This window comes from Diadema antillarum, unplaced genomic scaffold (genome assembly GCF_040938485.1).
Source record: "Diadema antillarum isolate AM-2024a unplaced genomic scaffold, OU_Dant_1.0 seq00000166_RagTag, whole genome shotgun sequence".
NCBI lineage: Eukaryota > Metazoa > Echinodermata > Echinoidea > Diadematoida > Diadematidae > Diadema > Diadema antillarum.
Genome location: NW_027271236.1, coordinates 378,614 through 402,590, shown reverse-complemented (window position 1 = coordinate 402,590; position 23,977 = coordinate 378,614). Strand labels below are relative to the sequence as shown.

The window sequence follows — 23,977 nt, the reverse complement described above, 5'->3', positions numbered from 1 at the left end:
GACCTGGTTGACTGGTTTCACTTTTCTTTTTTGAGTTCTCATATAAAATCAAGGGCTGCGACTTTTTGTTGGTTTTATGATGTACGGTCACATATAGTCATGAATAAATAAAGAAAAAAAAACCCAAGATAAATCCAAAATCAACGAGATGTTCGTGAGCAAGATCAGGGCTTGGTATTACCATTCTCATCACTCAGGTAAAGGACCGTCTCGACTTTGGCAGGATCAGTCAGGACTGCACAATGAGGGATGGTAAGGCGGACTGGTGCCAGAAATTTCAGTCCTGGTGGAGAACACCGGAAGCCATAACTAACGATCATTTCATCGTCCCGCAGTTTGAGGTCCTCTGGTTTCTCCGTGAGGATTGTTAGCGTTATGATCTCGCTAGTGCCCTCTACCAGAGCTCCGGGAGGGATGGAGAGTGAGATGCCAAACGTTTCGTTCCGAAGCTCACCTCCATAGTGATCGATTCTCTTCTCAACTAATAGAAGATCATCCTTTGCTGAAATCAAATGATTTGCATTCATTCTCGAAGTTCATTGGTACAAACAAAATGAAGGAATTATAAAATACAAATAGGAAACCATATATGGCATATTAATAACAATTACATTACGTAAAATAAGACGTCTGTTCATTGCGAATCATTCTTGGAGGAAGAGAACGAGAAAGGTAAGAAATAATGAAATTTCACGTAAACGATGAACTAGGTGCTCAAATAGATGTTTCGGAAGTGAGTCGACCAAAAAGATCATAGTTTGCACAAATTTAAAAGACTAGTGGTCATTTAATAATTACTCCAATTTGATGAGTGGACAGACACAGACGGGATAAGATTTAAAAAAAAACAAAAGATGAAAGCGTTGATACATTTCATTTTCATTTCATTTCATTCATTTATTTATGCACGGCACATACTTCAGCCCGAAGGCTGTTCTTCCGCAGGTCCGTGCGGATAAAAAATACAACATAGATATACATTTTATACAGAAATGAACAAATAAACCAAACAAACAAACAAAAACAAAACTCATACTTAAAAACCGAGAAAAACATATAGAAAAAACCCAATAACAGGTTGATGAAACTGCGGCACACATTTCGACAGAAACAAACATGATCAATCAAAGATAACCATGTACAATTATACAAATGATCGCCGTAGTTTAAAATGAAAGAGACGAAAAAAAAGAGAGTTCAGGAGAGAGAGAGAGAATGAGGGAGACAGACAGAAAGAGAAACAGAGAGAGAGAGAGAGAGAGAGAGGAGAGATAGGGAGAGAGAAGCACATACAAAGGGGGAAACTGAAAAAGTTGTCAATTAACAGTTTCGGTCAAGTGCGTTTTTTAAAGCTTACAAACGTTGGTGTTTGTTTCAATTCCAATGGTAACTTATTCCAATGCATTGATCCAGAATATGTCAAACTTTTATGTTTGAAACAAGTCTTAATCAAAGGTATAAACACAAAATTTAACGATGAATTCCTTACGTTATAGCTGAAAACTTTAAGTTGAAACATATCAAGCAAATATTTCGGACAAAACTTGTGTGCAATTTTATACATAATTTGTAGAGTATGTTTATGTCGCCTCTTATCCAGTTTATCGATGGGGAGTGCTGTGTATAATAGGTCAGTTGGGAACCTAGCTTGTACGTTCAGTACTGCACGCAGTGATCTATTTTGAAGAATTTGGAGTCTTTGAATATGAACATAAACACCTCAGTGGGTGTGATAATGTGTGTGTAATAATATTTCAAAAAGATATTAGCATTTTGATGAGGCGCTGCGGTAGCAGATAATCCCCATCTCAATTGATGTTTGTACATGATATATGTATGTATAAAAAGATCAACTCCTTCACCAAGAATATACCTTAATTTAAATCCATAAAATGATCGATTCAAGGAGCGTCATTCGGATGACTTGATAAATAAGAAACAGTTTTTTTTTAACTGCAATTACCTAAACCTAAAACAGAGTTTTTAAAGCATATTTTTTTACAGCAGCATTAAGTTATTCAATTCTTTATCTCAAGAAATACGGAGCATAAAGAATGTCATCTCCTTTACTCGCTCTCTCAGAAGCTTAACTTTTTAGACAATTTATTCAGAAAGTTGAACAGATAATTGTGTTATTTGTTACTTCTTCTCAGGTTAAGGTAAGGAAACCCCACTAGCGTTCACTTCGTAGTTGTTGAACTCAAATTTGTTCTATTACTAACTTCTTTTCCTCTCTGTACTTTACATTTTCACACTTGTTTCAGTCAAATTGTTTGCTTGCTTGTTTGTCTGCTATTGTTTGTACTTTGCATGTTTCACAAATTATAAAATTTTGGTTAACTACGTTAAATTATCATACTGTCATTGAAAAATATATTTATTTTGTGTTCTAGTTGTAATTATATTGTGTTAATTTCATCAACGCTTTTGCAAATCCTCTTCATGTTTTATTTTATGTATTCTCTTGCCTTTAATGAATTTTACTAACCATTTGTATCACCATGCCGATCTTATATTGTTTATACTTCTTTTATATATTATGTAACTAAATTTTGTCTTAAAAACCGTACCCGTTCATTTATGACTCATGATTTTTACTTGAATATTCTTCAAATTACGAACTTATTTTTATGATTCCTAACAACTAAGTTGGTTTTATCTTGAAAGTATTAATTAATTCAGTTGCATGATTTAATATTGTTTCATGTAGTCCTTTTTATTTATCATTGTTTTATCCTGTTTAAACCATTCCATTTTTTATTCCGTAGATATACTAGGTGTTTCAAAAAACATTTCCCACTTTTGATCATTAATAGCTCAAAAACTATTCATTCGATAAAACTGTCATTGATATAAATAATAGCTGAATAGTGTACAATTTGGTCGGAGGTAATTTGAATGTGAAAACGTAAATCAGTTTCACTAAATCTAAGATTGATTTTGAAGTGAGGTTTCAGATTTTGGTCAATTTTTAACCCTCTGTACAAAAATTGAACCTTGCACAGAAACCAATGATGTGTATGTGAGTGTGTGCTGACAATGGCCCTGAACAATGGACATGCCTGAACCACCTGTTGACTAGGCGTCAGTCTCGTGCTCCCAGGCACATGAATGCTTAATCAATAATTCATGTGGATTGCCATGGGCACTGCTAGTCTGGATTCATGCACGGTAAAGAGTAAACTGCATGCAAATGGAAAAAGGAAGCACACGTTTCCATGTGCTTGCAAACACCACATTCCATTCCAGCTGGCAACCATTTTCAATTCTTGCTTCACATATCACTAAATTCGGGATATAAATAAGCAACAAATGATCTTAATACATCTGTCTACTAATTAAATAGTCTGACAAATTTTTCACTTTTTGATTTAAAAAAAATATTTTTGGTTAAGAGTTCAGCAGCATTTATCATTGGGGCGATATGTTTCACAGTAGATTTATTTAAGGCTCCATTTACACAAGTGTATACTCTAATTGATTTTCTTTGCTTCCTGTCACCATGTTTACGATAGAACAGAAGGTATTCATTGTAATTTCGTTTTTCAGAAGTTGGGAGAGCACTGTCGAGACCCAACGACAGTATCGGCAGGCGTTTGACTTTACACAGATACTGCCGGAGGCTGAAAAAGACTAGTTGTGATAGTGGAATTTCTCATGAATAAATAATGGAGCATTCAAACCCTAATCATTGTTCAGGACCATTGTCAGGGTGTTAACCACACACTCCCATACACACTCATTGACCCATGTGCAAAGTGAAATTTTGTACAGAGAGTTGAAAATAGAGCAAAATCTGGAACCTAACTGTGAAATTAATCATGGATTTCATGAAACTGATGTATGCTTTCATAATCATATCAGCAATAAGTGATTGAGAGACTTAGAAAGTGTCGACACTTCACTCTAAAGACTTGAACAAAGAAAGAGACGTTGAAATAAATGTTTTGAAGTGGGTACATTCGCTTATGCATCAAACTGATTGGATAATATTGCACAAATGTGATGCATGCACAAACAGACGAGAAAAAGAAAGAAAAAGAAAGATCAAAGCACAGATACAGCGACAGTTTGATGAATGTGTGTACGTGTGTGCAATCGTAATTAAGTAGGAAAATAATATTTTGATGAGTCGGTGCGATGACATAATTAGCAATGTTATAAATGTGCGTGTGATGAGCCCCCAAATGAATAAATCAAATCCATCAAAAGACAGATCATTGGAATAAAACAAAATAATTTAGCACAAACTCATGTGTAGTCCATATCAATAATGTCCACTGCTTCACACAGACTATACTTTTATTCAAATTCAAACAGCAATTGGTTCAAACAGGAACAGCATCTGGGGGCACTGTATTAATACTGAAATTACAAAGTAGTTCCAAAGTTAATTGTTCAGACTATTTCATTTTTGTTTGTCATTGTCTTTATTTTCAACTGAATCCTTTGGGGTGCTCTTACCACTCCTCTGATCAGGTCCATGGGATTTCTGTCTGTCACCCTCGGGCATCTTCTGGTGAACAGACAGCTTTTCAATCCTGTCACCTATATTTGTGACCGCACCAATCTGAAGAAGATTATAGCATCGAACAAATAACATGTGGAATAGACAAGGTATTGTTCGGCATTCAAGAAGTAACATGACTATCAAAAAAGATGATCTTGAGCAAAATGCCTTCGATTTTCGTGTCTTAGCAAGCATGGACATTTCTTGAACTAATCTGCTATCTTTAAACAAAAATATTCAATAACATTTCCGGGCAGTTGATCGACAGCATAAATCCCAAATTTACACCCAAATGACCTTTTATTTTCATCATAATAGTAGAAAATTATGTCAATTACCAATCTGATCTGTACATGAATATGATGAAATATATTTCATGACAATGCATATCTCCAAAACTTTCAATTCTAAACAAATATTACCTGATAGAATAGAAAACTTGATATTTCAAATGGGTTTTAGATTTCCAAATCAGTAATCTACCAAGACATTTTGCAGCATCGTACAAAATGTTCTTATCATCGAATGAAGGATGTAAAACCTGAATCCGCTATTCCCTAATATCACTTCCCCTTCTTATTCGAACGCATTGTTTATGAGCCGCAAAGTGTTGTGTAACGAGTGTCTCTACAAAAGATTTTCTTTGGATGTATCAAATAACAGTGAAAATTGACTCTAAGAGAGACAATAGAACAGTCATTTTCTACTGTGTCAGCGGTAGTAAAACTTTGGCGGAAGTACAGATGGCAGCATTCACTATACAGACCTGCATGTTTAGAGCACCTTTGCACTCGTGTTCTTCAAAACATTGAAGAAAGGAGCATTTCGTACTATATTATTGCGAGAGTAAGAGACAAAATAGACGATCCTCTGCCTGCTGCACATTGATCATAAATCACTGAAAGGTGATGTGATATGAGAGGAAACATGATGAAAAGCAGTATTACGGCAAAAAATGTATCAATCGCATCCAGAGTGTTGTGTAACAATACCAGCAATAACCAGGGAAATTAAAGGTTGCAATTTGATAACTTATTCCCCCTCTCTTCGTAGAGAGTAACGCACTGATTTAAAAAGAGTGTACTCAACACTATACAAGATGAAAATTCAGTCAGATAAAACATATTTTCGTGATATCTGGTTATATGAGAAACATTGATTTAAAACGTAATTATCAACTCGGTGAAAGATGAACAGTGGCCGATATCTGAACAACTTTATTGTTTGAAGCGGTTGATGTACTACATTCACCAGTTAGGTGAATATTGATTACGCGTTTCTTCTGGACAATTAAATAATCACGTTCAGCGAGCTCTAAAGGTTCTCTGTTCGCTCGCATTTGTTAGCTTCGCTTCCTTGAAGCTTGTCCACTAATTCGCAAACATCAGCTTTCAAAATGATAAGTTGTGTAAATATCCAGGAATAAAATGTGATTCATCCTAACATTTCAGACACTAAACCTGAACAGCAAAGAAAGTTGCAATTGATATCAGCAACTGAAGAAAATATGTGGTCGGTGACCCTGTCTCTTTTGCTAATGGTTCAAAAATTTTGTCCGTTTACACTGCTGGGCTCGACCGCGCTTTTAATTCAAACCTTTCAATATTTTGTCGTAGTGGCGCTCTGCTTGTAAACAAACGCAATTTGGCATTGTCTGGTTTTCAGGCCTTTTGCCAACTGAATACCGTGGCGACGAAGTCTCCGTTCGGGCAAAGGCCTTTGTCGAAGGAAAAAAAATCCTTGGCAGGACAAAACCACCTTAAACTATGCTAGTTTTCGACGTTAAGGGGGTTAATATCCTGATTAGCGAAATAGTACAGGCAGAGGGTTTGGAAGCCAGACTAGGACCCCGTTTACAGTGCGAGGCTCGGCCGCGGCTCGTCCGCGGCCGAGCCCACCTTCATTTCAGTGTAAACGCGCAAAAGGCCAAATGCGAGGCCAAAATTGGCCTCGCATTTGGCCTCGCTCTGGAGGTGGTCTCGGCCGCGGCCGAGCCGCGGCCGAGCCCGGCCTTTTCTCAGTGTAAACGCAAACTGGGCCAAACGCGCGGCCAATTTTAGTCTGGCTTCCAAACCCTCTGCATGTACATTTCGGATATTAACCCCCTCAACGTAGAAAACTAGTATAGTTTAAGGTGGTTTTGTCCTGCAAAGGATTTTTTCCTTCCGCAAAGGCCTTTGCCAGAACGGCGACTTCGTCGCCACGGAATTCAGTTGGCAAAGGGTCTGAAAACACAATACCAAATTGCGTTTGTTTACAAGCAGAGCGCCACTACGACAAAATATTGAAAGGTTTGAATCAAAAGCGCGGCCGAGCCCAGCAGTGTAAACGGACAAAATTGCGAGGCTCGGCCGCACAATTGAGGCCGGGCTCGGCCGCGGCCGAGCCGCGGCCGAGCCCGGCCCCGCACTGTAAACGGTATCTAAAATTGGCCGCGCATTTGGCCCAGTTTGCGTTTACGCTGAGAAAAGGCCGGGCTCGGCCGCGGCCGAGACCACCTCCAGAGCGAGGCCAAATGCGAGGCCAATTTTGGCCTAGCATTTGGCCTTTTGCGCGTTTACACTGAAGCGGGGCTGGGCCGGGCCGCGGACCTGGCATACTTGAGGCAAAATGATATCGAATGAAGAACAAGACAAGGCATCGTTCATCATTCAAGCAAGTTAAACAATGCAATCTTGAGCGATTATCATTCTTAACAAGCTTGCGTATTTCTTGAATGAATATGAAGGAATGTATTTCATTACAACGTGTCCTTTCAAAATTTTGAATACTGAAACAGATATTGCTCTACCAAAATATTTCACAACACCGTACAAAATGTTCTTATCATAGAATAACAACATGAAAGAAAAAAAAAAGCGATGTAAAACCTGAATCCTAAATTCCCTGTCACTTTGCCCTCTCATTCAAGGCATTGTTTATCAGTCGCATAGTGTTGTGTACCGATTGTCTCTTCAAAAGATTTTCGATGGATTGTAACAGTGAACACTGATTATGAAGAGACAAAAGAACAGCCATATTCGAATGCGTCAGCAGTGGTAAAACTGTGGTATAGGAGTAGAGATGGTAGCATTCACTAATGTAGACCTGCACATTTTGAGCACTTTTCTACACGTGTTCCTCTAAAACATTGAAGAGAGGAGCATTTCGTGGAATATTATTGCGAGAATTGGAGACAGAATAGACGATCCTTTGCCTGCTACACATTTATCATAAATCACTGAGATGATGTGATATGATAAAAAAAAACCCAAGATAAGATAAGCGGAGTATCTCGGCGAAACATGTATCAAACGCTTCTAGCGTGTTGTGGTGCAATACGAGAGAGATGAAAGGTGCAATTTGCTAACTTATTCCGCCTCTCTTCGTTGACAGTGGCGTATATAGATTTCGAAAATTGTACTCAGCATTACACAAGATGAAAATTCAGTCGGATAAAGCATAGAAGTGTTTTTCGTTGATTTTTGCTAAAATGAAAAACACTGATTTATGATGCAATTATCAGCCCAGACAGATAACCAACGATGAACGGTGGCTGATAATCAAACTTTACAACTCAATTGGCCCTTTGGTTGAAGCATGCAGTTGATATATCAATCACCAGTAGTAAGTGACTCTTTATTATGCGTTTCTTCTGGACAATTAAATAACCACGTTCACTGAGCTCAAAAAGCTTTTTCATCGCTCGCTACTATTACCATGATTTTTAGCTTTTATTTAAGCGTAGTTACCATAAGTTTGTCCACTAATTCGGAAACGTTCGATTTCAAACGGAGCACTTGTGTAAATATCATCGAGGAATAAATTGTGATCCATCCTAACATCAAATACACTAAGCTGGAAAACAGCGTGGCCATGTCTTTTGTGTTAATGAGTCAAAAATCAATATTGGATAGCACCAACCTTTGAACTCGTCGTGGAAGCATGCCCCGAGGACGACTTCAAGTCAGATTCGCCTCCAGATGTGTGCTGAAGCTCATAAGTAGTCGGTGAGATTCTTTTTCGCCTTGATTGGTGAAGTTGTATCCAGTCAGCGTGGGATATGTCTTTGGGAATACCTACAACTGATAAATAATATGTCCGTTCATCTTTCAATGTTGGCTTAGAACAAATATGCTCTAGTCATATAGTCAAATGTAATGAATGTGGTGACACGTACCGGTAAATAGGTTATACAATTATAATCATAATGACCATTAGCACTGGATATGGATACACTCTATGTGCAGAAGTATGCTACAAAGTTCATTGAATCCTACTTCAAATACTCTGTATGGACCCGAAATCACTGATAATTCACAAATAAACATATCGCTTGTGTTTCGAATAATCGTCGATATCATAGCATTTAAGAGTAAGCATGTCACTTTTGACATGAGATTTACAAGATACGAGTAAGAAAGATCCATTCCATGATAATCACTCTATTCATCCCATGACAAAAACAAATAATGTATTTGTGATGAATTGTGTCTGGGCTACTTACACTCCAAGACCATATGAAATTCGAAATACTCCTCTGACCCAGACATTACTTTCAGATGTGTCAACGAGTCATGTTGAATATCCAGTGGAAATTGGATGACCTTTCCTGAGACCACGTGCCATAGTTCCTTGGGATGGAATACCTGTTGATTTATAAGATTAAGGGTGGTTTTTTTTGCGGAATCCAAATATGACGCATGCATGTCTCAATAAAAACCGTGAAGAACAAATAAAATATTCGTAATAACACTAGCTGAATGACTGATGTCGTGAAGTTTAAGCAGAATTTGTTTAAAAAAGAACAGTACCTCGATATACTGTACACTGTCTTTCATGCTCAGTATAATTTCTTTCTTTTTTTCAATCATACATGTGGAAGACCGTAGTTCATTCACTACCAAAAGAACAAATAAAAGAAAACAACAAAAACAAACCGCGCTTATAATAAGTATAAACTAACATGGATAGCTTATAAGAGGGAAATACAAAAATACAGAATTAAAAATAAATACAACAGGATGGGAAAAATGGGAAAATTGACAAACATCAATTGCTCTCTCTTTCTCTATCTCTCTCCAGGTATTAAGTACATAATACAACTGTATTTGTGTGTAAGTGTGCATGTGTGAGGGTGTCTGTGTGTGTCTATATGTGTTTGCTTGCTCATTGATTATTAATAAACGTATTGTTAGGTCTACATAGCACATCAGGTCGGTTGAAAATTGTATAGGTTATAAACAAGTGTGAATAATATAAGCAATATTATCTTCCTCATCCAGGGTAGCCTTTTGAATACTGTTGTCACTGCTCTGCCGGAGGGTCCTGCCATTGTTATTACCCTAACATTGCCAGGAATCTATACACCTGCGTCGAGAGGAACATGGCGGGTAATTACGTATAAGCACAAAACGGGAACCGAACTCTGGTCTTCCAATTGAAAGTCAAAAGTCAAGAGTCTTTCCAGTACGTCACAGTGCCTTTATCCGTCATATATTGAGACAGAACACAGATGAGTAAAAACAAAAACTAACCAAATTATACTACGCGTGCGAAAAAAAAAATAAGTAGGCGGAAAAGGAAAATACAATGGATAGAATGACTTTCCAATTTGTCGATTTTGCTAAACAGCATCACAGAGCCTGTAGCGATATAGCGTACATGATTAGTGTGCATAAATAATACGAAGGACGGACTCCAGCATTTACACCAATCTGTCGTGTGCTTTCATAATAACTGCACTGGGTGGAACCGGCAAATGTGCAAACGTCTGGCCGGGAAATGTGCAAATCTCTAAATTTCATCAACATCAAAGTTTGGTGAAAATCCGTCATAGATTTCACAAGAACATGCCGAAAATGGGTTCGGGGTTTTTTTTTTCGGTTCGACAGAAGAAGACTAAAAAATCAAAAGATTTGGGATCTGAAGCTTCAATAAAATGCTATCTGCCAAGTTTGGTGAAAATCCGTTGTGAGATTTATCACGAAGATGCAGTAAATGTAGACAATCCCCCTCCTCTCCGTCCTCCCCCACTCCCCCCCCCCCCCCCCCCCCAAAAAAAAAATCAAAAAAAAAAAATCAGGGCACCCCCGGATCTGCCATAATCAAACATGACATTTCAGTCGTTATAATGTTTTCAAAGCTCTAACTTAGCTCTATATTTTTCGGTTCGGCAGAAGAACATGATGAAATCACAGTTCAGGGACTCTGAGGCATCAACTCCCCCCACCTCCCCCCCCCCCTTATTGTGGCAAAGCAATGAAAATTTTGGTCATCCGTTGCTTCAACCCCCCCCCCCAAAAAAAAAAAATATATATATATATATATATATAGTAAAATACACGATAATATCGCTTGTTAGCTACCAAGACATACAGTATACGCAGTAGCCTAATCATTTATATCAAGCGGAAAACGACAGGAATCATCATGTCACAATCAAGAATCGGAGCGTATTATACTTTTCAGTACTTTTCAGTGCAACAATTTTTAGAGGTCATTACGTGATTACAGAAACAGTAAGTTATTGTTTAGAATTAACAATCCCCCGTTCATTGTATTGATTGAAATCTTTAGGTTTAATCTCAATGTGTGCATGAAATAATGACCTGTGCTTCCTATACTCCAAGCCATGCATCGAAGTAGCTACATTCCTATCCATCTGTTCATACATGTGCATGTCTGTGTTTGTGCTGGACTCTACCGTCAACAGTTATAGAAGATCGATGTGACTTTTATTGAAAATCTTATTTCTCTTGAGAGACTTTTAATGCACAAGTTCTAAAGACCATTGAGTGATATTATTATTATTATTATTATTATTATCATTATCATTATTATTATTATTATTATTATTATTATTATCATTATTATTACCATTATTATTATTAGTAGTAGTTTATATTTTTGCACTTTGTTATCGTAGGGATATAACGTAATTATATGAAAACTTTCGTATCTCTTTGATGAGGGCCACGGAACAAGTTTCTTACGTTTTGATTTTATAATATTTCAATGAAACAGAAAGCCTACCAGGCATGTTGCAGGGGCCGCGGAACTGGAGAAATGGGGATGGTCTGCAGCCCCCATTTTTTAAGGGAAAAAAATACAACCTCCCCCCCCCACCCCCCCCCCCCCCCGAACACATCCCGTAATCGAAAAAAAGAAGATCAAATTACCTATGAGTCTTTAATGACTGAGAGGCACCACACAAGCACAGATTCTTTCTCTATCACACACACACACGCACGCACACACGCACACACACACGCACACATGCACGCACACATGCGCGCGCACACACACACACACACACAAACACACAGAAAAACACTTTCAAAAGACGTTCCAGGGCTCCTGCGTTCTTGATGACGCCAATGTTATATCAATACCTTTTTATTTCGTGTAAGCTTAGCGGGAGGTTAGTACACTATTCAGGGTTTCTTTTTTTTTTCCTACACTATGTCCGCTCATTCAATTCGCAACACAGATACCGCAGAGATAGATGTACTTTTTTCTCCACATGCTTTCCAGTAAGCCCGTACAAGACTACCACGTCAGTGTCCAAGTCCAAACACCGGGAGAAATGCATTTTTGTGAGCAGCAGCTTGCTTTCATTCCGCTTGTACTGTTGGGTCTGAATAAACGCAAAAGAAAACGTCAAACCCGGCGTCAAACATAAGTGTTACAGGAAAATTTCACCCCAGTTAAAAGTTAATCTAAAAAGCCCTATGAAAATGGGATGAAAATCAGAGAATTTATGAAATTGCCAAATTTCGAGTTAAAACCTCCTAAATCTATGGGATGTCAATTTTTGCAGAACACTTATGGAACAATTTGATTTGAATATTCAAAGGTGTGGGTTGATGACGTCGTACGTGCCCTCGCAATTTCCCTCAGATCATGTAAAAAAAGAAATATGATGAAAATCCAATATTACATGTATTTCTGCTGTAAAAGTGCAAAATATGATGTCATTCCTGGCTGCAATAACTTCGAAATAATTATCACTCGGACATGATTTTTAGGTGTTAAAACAGGGGCTTATGTGGTTTGGACATTTCAAGATTTTTGGTACAAACTATATGGCAAGCTGTGAGGCGATGACATCATCAACTCACTCATTTGTATATTCATATTGGCTGTTAAAGATCTCTTTTGTAAAAATTAACACAATTTACAAACTGTATAACTTATTTAATTTTTATCCGCTTGTAATGAAGCTATAGTAATCAGTGTAAATATCTTATGCGCTCCATGGATTGTGGTTTGATTGAAGTAACAGAAGTTGGGACTCTCGTTAAGATTCAACTGTTTTCAGAAACATCTTCTTTAAGAACCAACTATTATGAAATTGATTATTTCAATTCAATTCAATTCAACTTAATTTTCATTTCCATTAAATAAACAGGGAATATATATAATTATATACAATGCATTAACAGAACATATTTATAATAATTTCAAAAAAGTACATTAACAAAATACACGTGATCATGAGCAGGTGATGAGTAACAACAAAATTGAATTTTTAAGGTAGATTATAATATGCATAGTATAACAAGGATGGGAATGGAAATGGAGGGTTCCACTAAAAAGCCAAGCTTGTACGACGTGGGACCCTCAGAAATACATAAGAGGACGAATAGTGACTTCATGAAACTACAGACAAATACATGAAACAAAATCGTAGAAACCAGTGTCAACTGACATAAAATGGAAAACAGGAAGGAACGAAAAAAAAAAGGGGAAACTCTGACATGAACTCTGAGACTGGCCAATAGACATCATAATATATTGCACACAAGCGATGGGCATATTAGTGGGGCAGATATATGAAAAAGATGCTCACATCCGGCGGAAAGTATGCAATTTTGCACACAGGGATATTTTGGGGCGCTGATTTAAAGAAATGCCAGGTCCAAGAAATTTGGCCACGGGGTCGGCCGCCATTTTGAATTCCAAAATGGCCGCGGTCATAGATTCCTTTCTTCAGTTCTGATTGAAATAAGTCATTGAAATCTGATACATAAAAGTGTAGTGGTACGATGACTTCAGTACCAGAATTATTTGATATGTCTGACGAGCTGCAAGGCAGCTAATTTGAATTTTCCTACATAGTTGCCATGTTGGAGTCTAGGAAATCTCTATCTCGGGTTTGCAACATAATTAGGCTACATGATTGAGCGCGCGTTTGTAACTGATTTGAGTGCGCGCTGCTGTATTTACATTGTGACGTGAGTGAAAGGTGCATTTTGGTTCATTTTTGTTGCACTTTTTGGCATGTCCGTGAATGTTAGTCGTGACGTTTGTCTTCGCAGCCATATTGAAATTCAAAATAGCTGGCATTGCGTTTGCCAGACACGTCACACTGGTCCATTTTAACTCAGTATGTTAAGATACTTGTCCTGCATCTAATTTTAGCGTCACTCACCACTTAGAACTCGAGATAGGGATTTTGAATATTTCGTCGAGGCGGCCATATTGGAATTCAAAATGGCGGCCATTCGATGTTTGTCAGACACTTCAAATTAATCTGTCATCAAATAATATGCTCTTGTGTACCCAAGTTTGGTGCCACGGGTCATTCAGAACTGAAGATAGGGATCTTTAAATTTGTTTTGTGATGGCGACTATATTGGAATTCAAAATGGCGGTCGACCCCGTGGTCAGATCTCTTGTATCCAGCAATTGTTAGAATAAGCACCCCAAAATACCCCTATATGTAAAGTTTCATTCTTTCCAGTGGATGTGAGAGTCTCGACCAATTTTTGCTACATTGATTATCTGCCCTACTATATACAAAAAAAAAGCGAGACATCCAAACAGTACACTTTGGTCATCATCATGACACAGAACATTCGCTCAATACTTACAACTGATTAATGAATTCCCCAAACCGGTAACCTATGGCCATGTCTTTTTTTCTTTTCTTTATCATGACTTTTCCTAAAACAAAAAAAAAAAATTGCTTATCTAAGTCGATGAAGGGCAATTTGTCAATCAGCTGCAACTTGCTCAAATGGTTTCACATTGGCTTCTTAATCTTTAAATATGCTCTTATAGACCTCTTTAAATATGTTTATTGCAACTTGCAAGCGAGACAGATGGAGCCATCGAGCACGTTCAATGAATATCATATCAAAAACGATCCTGAGAACACTTAGAAATGTGCAATACTTTCTCTTCGATCATGATTACCAAATTTAATGATTTACCTCCATCCAGCAGCCCCAAATATCCTTGTAAATCAACACGTCCAAAGTATTCCGGCCATGCGCTTGTGTTGTCCTCGGTAGAAGGGGCTCACACCGTAGTCGTACTCTTTCCATGCTGTGTACGATGGTAGGCCATCCGTAGGACAAATGTGTCAGAGAGACATCGAATGAGTGATCACCAGCAACGATTGATTGCGAAGGTGTCTTCTGACGTGTCATCATCCCTTCGAACATTGAAATGAAAGGAAATGTTCATTAACATACTGGTAGTATAGTATAACACAAGTGTTAATGATTATAACAATGATTATGATGTTAAAAGTGATTGTAACCTTCAGTATCTTCAACAGCACAATATTCTCTACTCTCCCTGAAGGCCGTGCCGTTATCATTATTACCCAAGATTGCTAAGACAACAAAAGCGAATAGGAATCTATCTCTTGCTTGAGACACTTCAAGTGATACGGAGTTCCCTACGACCTTAAAGATAATAAAAAGTTTTGGTACCTCAAAAGTGTCCTTGAATTTCCTTGTCTTAGTTTGTGTTTCAGGTTAAAGTACCTTTCATATAACTAACACTGTGAGACTTACTCGCCCCAAAGTGCTCTCATGTCTTAGTAATCATGCAATTAACTGCGATCAGCAGCCCCATACGCATAGCGACCAGCAGTCCCATACGCATAGCGTAATCGGGCTTCGCATTGTAGCATTCAGGATCATGACAGATTTAGTATCGCAGGGTAAATGTCAACTTAAAATTCCATAAATTCTTCAATTTGAAGACTTACCAATTAACTTGAAGTATTGAAAACAGGCTTCGGGCAACGTTTGGTTCTGCCTATAGTCCCTTTCTGTTCGAATTGATGACTGAATGTGACTCGGTCGACAGTACCTTAGGAGAGCTACATACAGTACACTGAATACTACAGCCAGTGCATGCGAACACATCACATGCACACAAATTTCAAATCCATGAATGGATAAGATGTTTGTGTGCGCATGCGCTGGCCATGGTATCCAGTGTATGTAGCTCTCCCAAGGTCCTCTCGACCGAGTCACATTCAGTCATCAATTCGAATAGAAAGGGACTATTGGCAGAACCAAACGTTGTTCGAAGCCTGTTTTCAATACTTCAACTTAATTGGTAAGTCTTCAAATCGAAGAAATCTTTGGATTTTAAGTTGACATTTACCCGCGATACTAATTCTCTCATGATCCTGAATGCTACAATGCGAAGCCCCATTACGCTATGCGTATGGGGCTGCTGGTCGCAGTTAGCTATGCGTACAATGGGCTGCACGCTGCTGGTCGCAGTCAGTGGTTTCGTACAATATTTATCGACGCTGTACAGCGTCGGCTCTGGTACGAAACCATTATTGCATGATTACTAAGACATGAGAACACTATGGGGCGAGTAATTCTCACAGACAACGTACTTTAACCTGAAACACAAACCAAGACAAGGAAATTCAGGGAAGCTTTGAGGTACCACAACTTTTTTATTATCTTTAAACTAGATGCGATACAACTTCGTATTTTACAGGCTAGAACACATTGATAAATCTTTTTTTTTTTCTCCATAGAGAAAAAATTGTCACATTGAAGAAGGGGAAAAATATCAATTCGCTTGCGGCAATATTTTTTGTACTGCCTGTTTTAAATTGCATATTGAATTCCCGATGTTCAACACAGACAGTAAGGATGTACATTTTGCCTTGACCTACATTGTATGACGGAATTAGGTCATGTCATGTCATGTCATGTCATGTCATGTCATGTCATGTCATGTCATGTCATGTCTTGCCATTTCATTAATTCCTCCAAATTATGTAGATATGAATTACGTAACAAAAACAAGCTTTGTTTTGATTTGCATAACAAGGAGGGAATGTTACACTGAATCAAGTATAGCACAGCTACAGGGACATATGTAAAACAAATTAATACCTCGAAATTTCCATTTAAGGGGTTTAAAGGTTCGGAGTGTGAAGTAGGCGGATGACGTCAAAACTCTCATGTTCTACTTTATCCAGGAAAGCAATAGAGAGCACAATTCTTTACTTAAAGGAAGAGGTGCTAGGTCAGGCGTCACAGTCCTTTGTTATGGACAGCTTAGCAGACAACCTTAAAGGAAACCAAAATGTTCGGTATTTATTCTGCCCTTACTTCTTTTAATACATACCATATCCTAAAACAAAAAAAGAGGAAAAATGCTATCAGAACTGAAGAATATTACTTTAGAAACGATGCTTGAGATTTATCAATGCTCAGATCTAGAACCGACTTTACCATAACTAGTCACCTTACATTCTCCATCCTTCACGTGTGTCCTAATCCATCAAATCACCCGAATCGTTCTTTCACTGTCCTAGATGACGAACTCCTCATGAAATATATCCACATCAATCAATGTGAAGTAAAAGGGCATCACTTAGGGTTTCTTTTTCCCCATTACCATGCTAGCCACGAAACAGCATGTTTGTGTGATCCGTGGACTAACGTCATGAACCCAGTAATGTTTGATCTCCTCTCTGTCCCGCTGAATACAACAGGAGAGTTAGTTCTAGTATTTTATACCCCGTTTAGAGTTCCGTCAAACACGGCACAACCTCTCGAGGTTGTGCCGTGTTCATGCCCGACGATGGGTACTCTAAACGGTCTCAGTACAAATCATCTAGCACGAGTCTGGAGTGAGTCTGGCGTGAGTCTGGGGTGAATGTCGTGCTACACAGCCTTAGCACGAGTCTAGACGAGGGGACTCTCAACGGTCTCGGCACAAACACGGCCTGAACGTAGTCTGGTTTTCAGACCCTTTGCCAACTGTAGGCCCTACTCTTTTTACAAAATGTGCCCTTCGCGGATTTCGTCGCAGCCCTTGACGAAGTCACCACTTTTGCCAAAGGCTAAGGTCCATCAGCCAAACTTGCTACTTCTTTTGTTGTTAGAAGGGATTCGTTCTGAAAAGGAAATTAGTGTGAAAAGACGGTCTGAAAACCAGACTAGAGTGAAGACGGCACATACTTCCAGCGACCAGCACTGTTTGTGGTGGATAAAATTCCCGTCCACTGGTTTCCACAGAAATGTATATGGACCTCACACGTTTCAATTCAGTTCATTCATTTATTCATTCCACCTTCTTCTTTTGTATGTATGCCATACAGTTATGCCATTTTCTATACTCTGCAACACACCCCTTGAATCTTTGCAACACACCCCTTGAATCTTTGCAATCCCAGTTGTTGTTCTACCAATGTCCTTACTAAGTAGTAGTATATATTGCTGCAACATATGACCTTTCTCTATTTTATTCAGTGACATTTATTTAATTGGATTTTTTGTTTTGTTTGTTTTAATCGGTTTCCCCAGTTATAGTTGGTCTTAAAAAAAACAACAACCGCATTTTAAACTTCCCCTAATCTGATTTTTCACGGGACCACCTGCGGCTGTACAAGCTAATGCTTTTACGCAGGCCCCATCATACTTTTTCGCATCATAACCAATTTGATTCGCATGCATACAGACCTTGTGTTTATATCAAATCAAACTTATGTACATTCCGATGAAGTCTCATCTAAATTATGTTTTGTATAATTTTCGTATTTACATACTTTATTGTGAAATATGTGAGAAATATGAAAAGAAATTGAAATCAAAATGAAAATGAAATGAAATTAATAAAAATCGTTTGGATGTAAAATATTTACAAAATTTAGTAGGTATAGTTCTGAGAAAGCCAGACGCATGTTAAAAAAGGATGTACCCTTGAAAACAAATCACACACATATTGCAATTGAAACATTGAAATACCAAATGAAAAGGGTTATCAACAATATAAAAGGAGCACAGAGAGAATGAAACGTATTAAAACAAGCGCAAAATTAAGATTGACAAAAGTTACCGATAACATCAAGGGAACATGGAAAGAATTAAACCTACTGAGACAGAGGACAAAACAAATAACACCACATGAAGCAAAGCAAACAAAACGAGGTATAGAACGAGACTACAAATATACTTGTTAAAAGTATACGAGAAAGCATCGATTGCAGCACATGCAAAATACATGATAAAAAGATGTAATTCAAATTTCATATTTTGACTAGAATGAGGAGAAGGCAAGAGAATATAATAGTTTTGGATTGAAATTGTACAAAGGCAGCTTTTTAAGATTTTTCAGAATATTCCAAATATTAGATCCATAAATCCTGATCAACTGTTTTGGGGCACGAGCTGTTCAGAAACAAAATGGATAAATATCAAATTGATGCCGTGTGTGTTTGCAACGTTTGAAATAATCCATAAAAACAGATGGAAGTTAATTGTGAATTAACTTAAACATAAATAATCCAGTCTTATACAAAACCATCTCAGACAGAGATAAGACGCCGAGGCGTCGAAATAGATCATGTGTATGCGCACGATAATGTGAGCCAGTACAAAGACGATAACCTTCTTCTGTAACACCACTAGTCTCTATAAAAGGTAGGCAGATGCACGACGCCATAATGTTACAGTAGTTATAATTAGGTAATATAGTGGTGTTGTACAGTGCGTGCAGGGCATTTAATGGTAACATAGTACGTATCTCATGCATAACACCAATATTCATGCTTAGTTTGCGGGAAATAATATTATGTATGACTGGTCCAGGTTAATTTCTGATCAATAATCAAACCAAGGAAATTGACATTGTCACCCTGTGAAATATCATCGTTATTTAGTGTCAGTTTTACATCTGCAGAGGCAGTTTTATTCTCCATTAATAACAGGAACTACTTAGAGACATTCATCGCTTCTGAAAAAAAAAACAGTTGACATCTTCTTCGAAGACAAATTGCAGATAAGGGTGATAGGAATCGACATAAGATAAAACGTCTTTTATAACACTGAGAGTTAATACCATCGGTACCTGTGTACACAGATCGTTTCATTTCTAGGTGACTTTCGAAATTTCACATTCATCAGTTGGATACAAAGATATTGACATAATATAATCTAAGCTAAAAAAAAAAGATATGAAGTGTTCTTCTGAGGCTTCAATATTTGAGGCGACATTTTAACCAATATGACTGAAGTAATCGTTAAACCAGTTGGCAATCTCATTTTCACTAAACACTTTTTATTATGTTTTAAAACGAAAGAGGGCAAATGTTTATGAGTGTTTTACCGAGTAGTTCTTTCAGAACATTCCACTTGTTTTTCAAATTGTTTCGATAAGTTTGCAGATGTGCGTAATATACGACTTTCTTGAGAATCTCATACCATCGGGTAAATTGTTACAAAAATGCATGTTACGTCTGTGATCATACAACTGTTTTGTCTTCAAATACCTCTTATACAATCTCTGCCTCGTATTCATGGACCGCAGAATACCAGTTGTGATCGAAGGTTTCTTTGCCCATTTCTTTTCTTTATCTTTATATCTAGATCAAGTATGTTTCTTGCAGACACCGGTAAAAAGGTCTACGAATGTATCATGCCCAGAATTAACATCTGACTGGTTTGTTGCAGTTGTAAAGTCAACTGACTTTAGCTCCTCTGTAAAGTTGTGTGAAAAAAGGGGTGATTTAACAAGGTTACCATTTACCGTATCATGAGTGAACTGAAGAATTGGAAAATGATCGGAAATATCAGTGCATACACCAAAAAAGAAAATGATTTGACAGTTATAACGGACAAATCATATAGAGCCTTGCTTGTGACTTGCGGGGAGCAATTTTCAATGCTACCCGGAGGTCCCAGCAGATTGCCTGAAAAGTGACAGTACCTAACACGTACCCGCCCGTAGTTGCGCACGTAAGTCTGATTTACCCGCAGCCAAGTATTGAGCATGCTCAAAAATTTTCCTTGTGCCCCCCGGGGAATGCCAGCAGACGCCCATGCAGAACACCAGTAACAGGCCCGTAGCTGCCGCGAGTCACAGGCAGTTAACCTGCGTGCATGTTAAGGGTCCTGTACTATACTGCCTTTCTGCTGGTTGAGAGTTGAGACTCGGCTGCGGCCAGGATAATGACATTCTCTGGAACATCTGCCAAATAATTAATGTTTCTTCAGAGGAATTACTTTACTGAGTAATGTCAGCCCCAACGCGTCTGACACACAGAGCACACAGAATATCCGCAGGTAGAACTTAAGTAGCACACATCCCGCAAGTAAGACACATGCAAAACTTGCCCAAATCCTTGTCCGCTCTCAGAAATTGTCCGGTATGCTGGAAAATCGCCACAAGCAACAAGCCGCATAGCTTGCCCGGAAAGGTGTGACATGGCCTAAATATGGCTGCGGGTAAAAAGGATTTGCGTGCGCACCTCCGGGCTACTACGGGCGAGGTATGTTCCAGGTACTGTCACGTGTGGACTATTTGCGGGGATCTCCGGGTAGCCAATATTGCTCTCTGAAAAAAAAAAAAAAAAAAAAAAACCAACAAAACAAATGCGAAAATTGCAAACATTCTTGTTCGCCCGCGGAAAATCTTCTACGTGCTAGAAACTACCTCCTCGTCACAATTAAGCCCGCGTAGCTTGCCCGGAAAGGTGTGACATGGCCTTTAAGATCTTGACTTCCATCAATATTGATAGCAGAGCCATTTTCATCAATTTCCATGCTCTTATGGAAATTTGCTTACTTCTTTACAAGCAGTCGCAATTTCATTGCCAGATTTTTTTTTTAAAAAATCAATTTGTGTTGTTTGTGCTTGTGTGTATGTGTTTGTGTCTTGACAATCGGATGGCATATGGGTTGCACACTGTCGGCAAATGTGACCAATCAGCAAACTATTCCCCTACTACTTGGTTCCAAATGTTCTCAATATTTGACGTTTCTAAATTTGAACTTTCAGCGCCTTGTTAAACTTTACTATCCTCTTGCGAACTAAACATATGATAAAAACATACTACCACAGGACATCCGAAATGACGGGATGGCTTACAACTGACATACCAAAACATCACTGAACTTAGACTTTCGCCGTCAATGATAATGACAATGATTACAGAAAAAAAAACCACACACACACCCAGCAATAAGAATGATGTATTAGCTTGAAATTCAAAATTAGATATTTGGTTTGTATAGGAAGAGTATTCCGATAAATTTCATCAAACAGTGCGCATAGAAACTTTGATATAATAATTGAAGAATCATTCAGTAAATTAATTACGATTAGAATATTCTTAGTTAATTTGAAGGGAGCGGGATGATGACTTAAGGAATGTGATACTTTACTGTCTATTAATTACTCGATATTGTTAGAATATCAGCGTTGCTCAGATGTCGAAGGGATCTTCTTCTCTTCAATCTTAAATATTCTGATAGCCTGATTGAATGTAAACTTGAGGTAGCATGTAAATAAATAAAATATGCAGTTATGATTTTTTAATCAAGTTTCTTATAAGCGAAAAGTTTTGGAATAAAATTAAACGCCAATATCATTACCATCTTCACCACCGAGGTAAAGGACAGATTGCACGTTGGAGATACCATATAAACTTGCACAGTGAGGAATCTGGAGGTGCACAGGTTTCAGAAATTTCAGTCCTTGTGGAGAACACTGGAAGCCATAGCTGATGATAATCTCATTGTCTTGTAGTTTGAGACTCTCAGGTTTCTCCGTGAGGATGGTGAGTGTTATGACCTCGCTAGTACCCTCTGCCAGAGCTCCGGGAGGGATGGAGAGTGAGATGCCAGACGTTCCGTTCCGAAGCTCGCCTCCACGGTGATCAATGTCCTAAAGAATATGGTGCCAAACTTAAACTAGTAAGCATCGAATAATAATGTCATACAACCTCGGTGTAGTAAGCTGTTCAATGATATACCAAAACGACATGCCAGGATCGATGACGTTTATTTCTGGTCAGAAGTACGAACTTTCAGTTGCCGGCCAAGAACTTCAATTCTAAGAAAGATAAATGCGATGCAAGTTGGATAAACAAGGTACACTGATGGATTGGACAAATACACATAGGAAATACTATTTCCAAATAGTGAATAGATTTAAACAAGGATCTTTTTAGAAGGAGAACATGCAACAGACCGTCAGCTTTGACGCTGACATAGAAAAAAATCTTAAGGTATTATACAAGTACGAGTATTTTAAATACACAGAGTTTAACAAGTTAATAATATTTTCCAATCATATACAAAGAGTTTAACAAGTAAATATAAATTTCCAATCAAGTACCCAGTGATGCACTACTTAACATTTTTAAGGCCTGTCTTTACGGGGCACGCGAACGATTTGCAAAAGCTGCAAATTTCGGAAAAGAAGCTAAAGTCAAATGATTTTCAGGCTGAGAGACATCTCTAAATGAGGAAAGAGGGTTTGAAAGCTTGGTCTAATGTTCTACATATATACGTTCCACATTCTCCTTACGCATTTCGGGCCAAGATTGATTTATGATCTATCGTCGAAGAAGAATAAAAAGTTTCGTCTTTAAGGGCTGTTTTCACGGACTATGCAAACGATTTGCGAAAGGTAAGTCCAAAATTTGTCTAGGCTGTAAATATTGTAATGGGCTCACCAGTGCGGACGTGCGGAAACACCGTCAGATCTATACGCGATATGCGGACACCTTTGCGGAACCCCAAACAGATGCCGATGGTTTAGATTATAGTGTTTGTTTGTTTTTGGGGTTTTTTTGGCACATAATGTCCTGCGAAAACAACCAATATCTTCCAGCCATTTTTCGACCTATCCGCGAATTATTTGCATAAATATAATTTTGAGCCATTCTCACGAATGTTTGGTACATGCTTGAGGGTATGTCCGCATCACGTGACGTCTGACCTAACAAGCACGACAGGTGTCTTGACTTCATATTGACTTCGTTTAATTTAGCGGTCCTGTTTACCGTTGAGAGTAGTGATTTAAAAGATAATAAAGATGTCAATTTGATGCATATGTGTAGTTCAGTTGTATCACAAAACATCCTACCATATAAGATTTTTGCAGTAAAGCCTAAAATATAAGGAGATGTCACAATTTTTCTTATTTCACTATATCTTTACAAGGGTTAGTCTAGAAAAAATCTTTGTTATTAATATCATTATTATTATAACTTTTGTTCAGATTTTATGTATTTAACAACACTTAACATCGAATAAACTGGTTCACATTTTCCTTAGAAAAATCACTAACTCACATTTTAAAACTATTTTGAAGCACTAATGCAGGGTTGTTTTTGTTTCATCTGCAAATGGTAAATCATCCCTTTAATGTAATCTATTAAGTTTTCCACTACCTATATTTGTGTCATACATCTGCACATGC

General features: G+C 38.0%; 1 protein-coding gene across 1 annotated transcript in view; it reads right to left on the bottom strand.

Annotated features, from left to right (window-relative positions):
- Positions 1–23,525, bottom strand: part of LOC139728149 (uncharacterized) — a 29,615-nt gene extending 6,090 nt beyond the window's left edge. The window contains exons 1-8 of the mRNA XM_071639115.1: positions 23,445–23,525; positions 22,144–22,435; positions 14,710–14,933; positions 12,003–12,128; positions 8,997–9,138; positions 8,414–8,574; positions 4,465–4,570; positions 182–502 (exon numbers count right to left, since the gene is read on the bottom strand). Coding sequence (XP_071495216.1) covers positions 182–502; positions 4,465–4,570; positions 8,414–8,574; positions 8,997–9,138; positions 12,003–12,128; positions 14,710–14,933; positions 22,144–22,435; positions 23,445–23,525 — 1,453 coding nt within the window. The remainder of the gene's footprint in view (positions 1–181; positions 503–4,464; positions 4,571–8,413; positions 8,575–8,996; positions 9,139–12,002; positions 12,129–14,709; positions 14,934–22,143; positions 22,436–23,444) is intronic.
- Between the last annotated feature and the right edge of the window lie 452 nt (positions 23,526–23,977).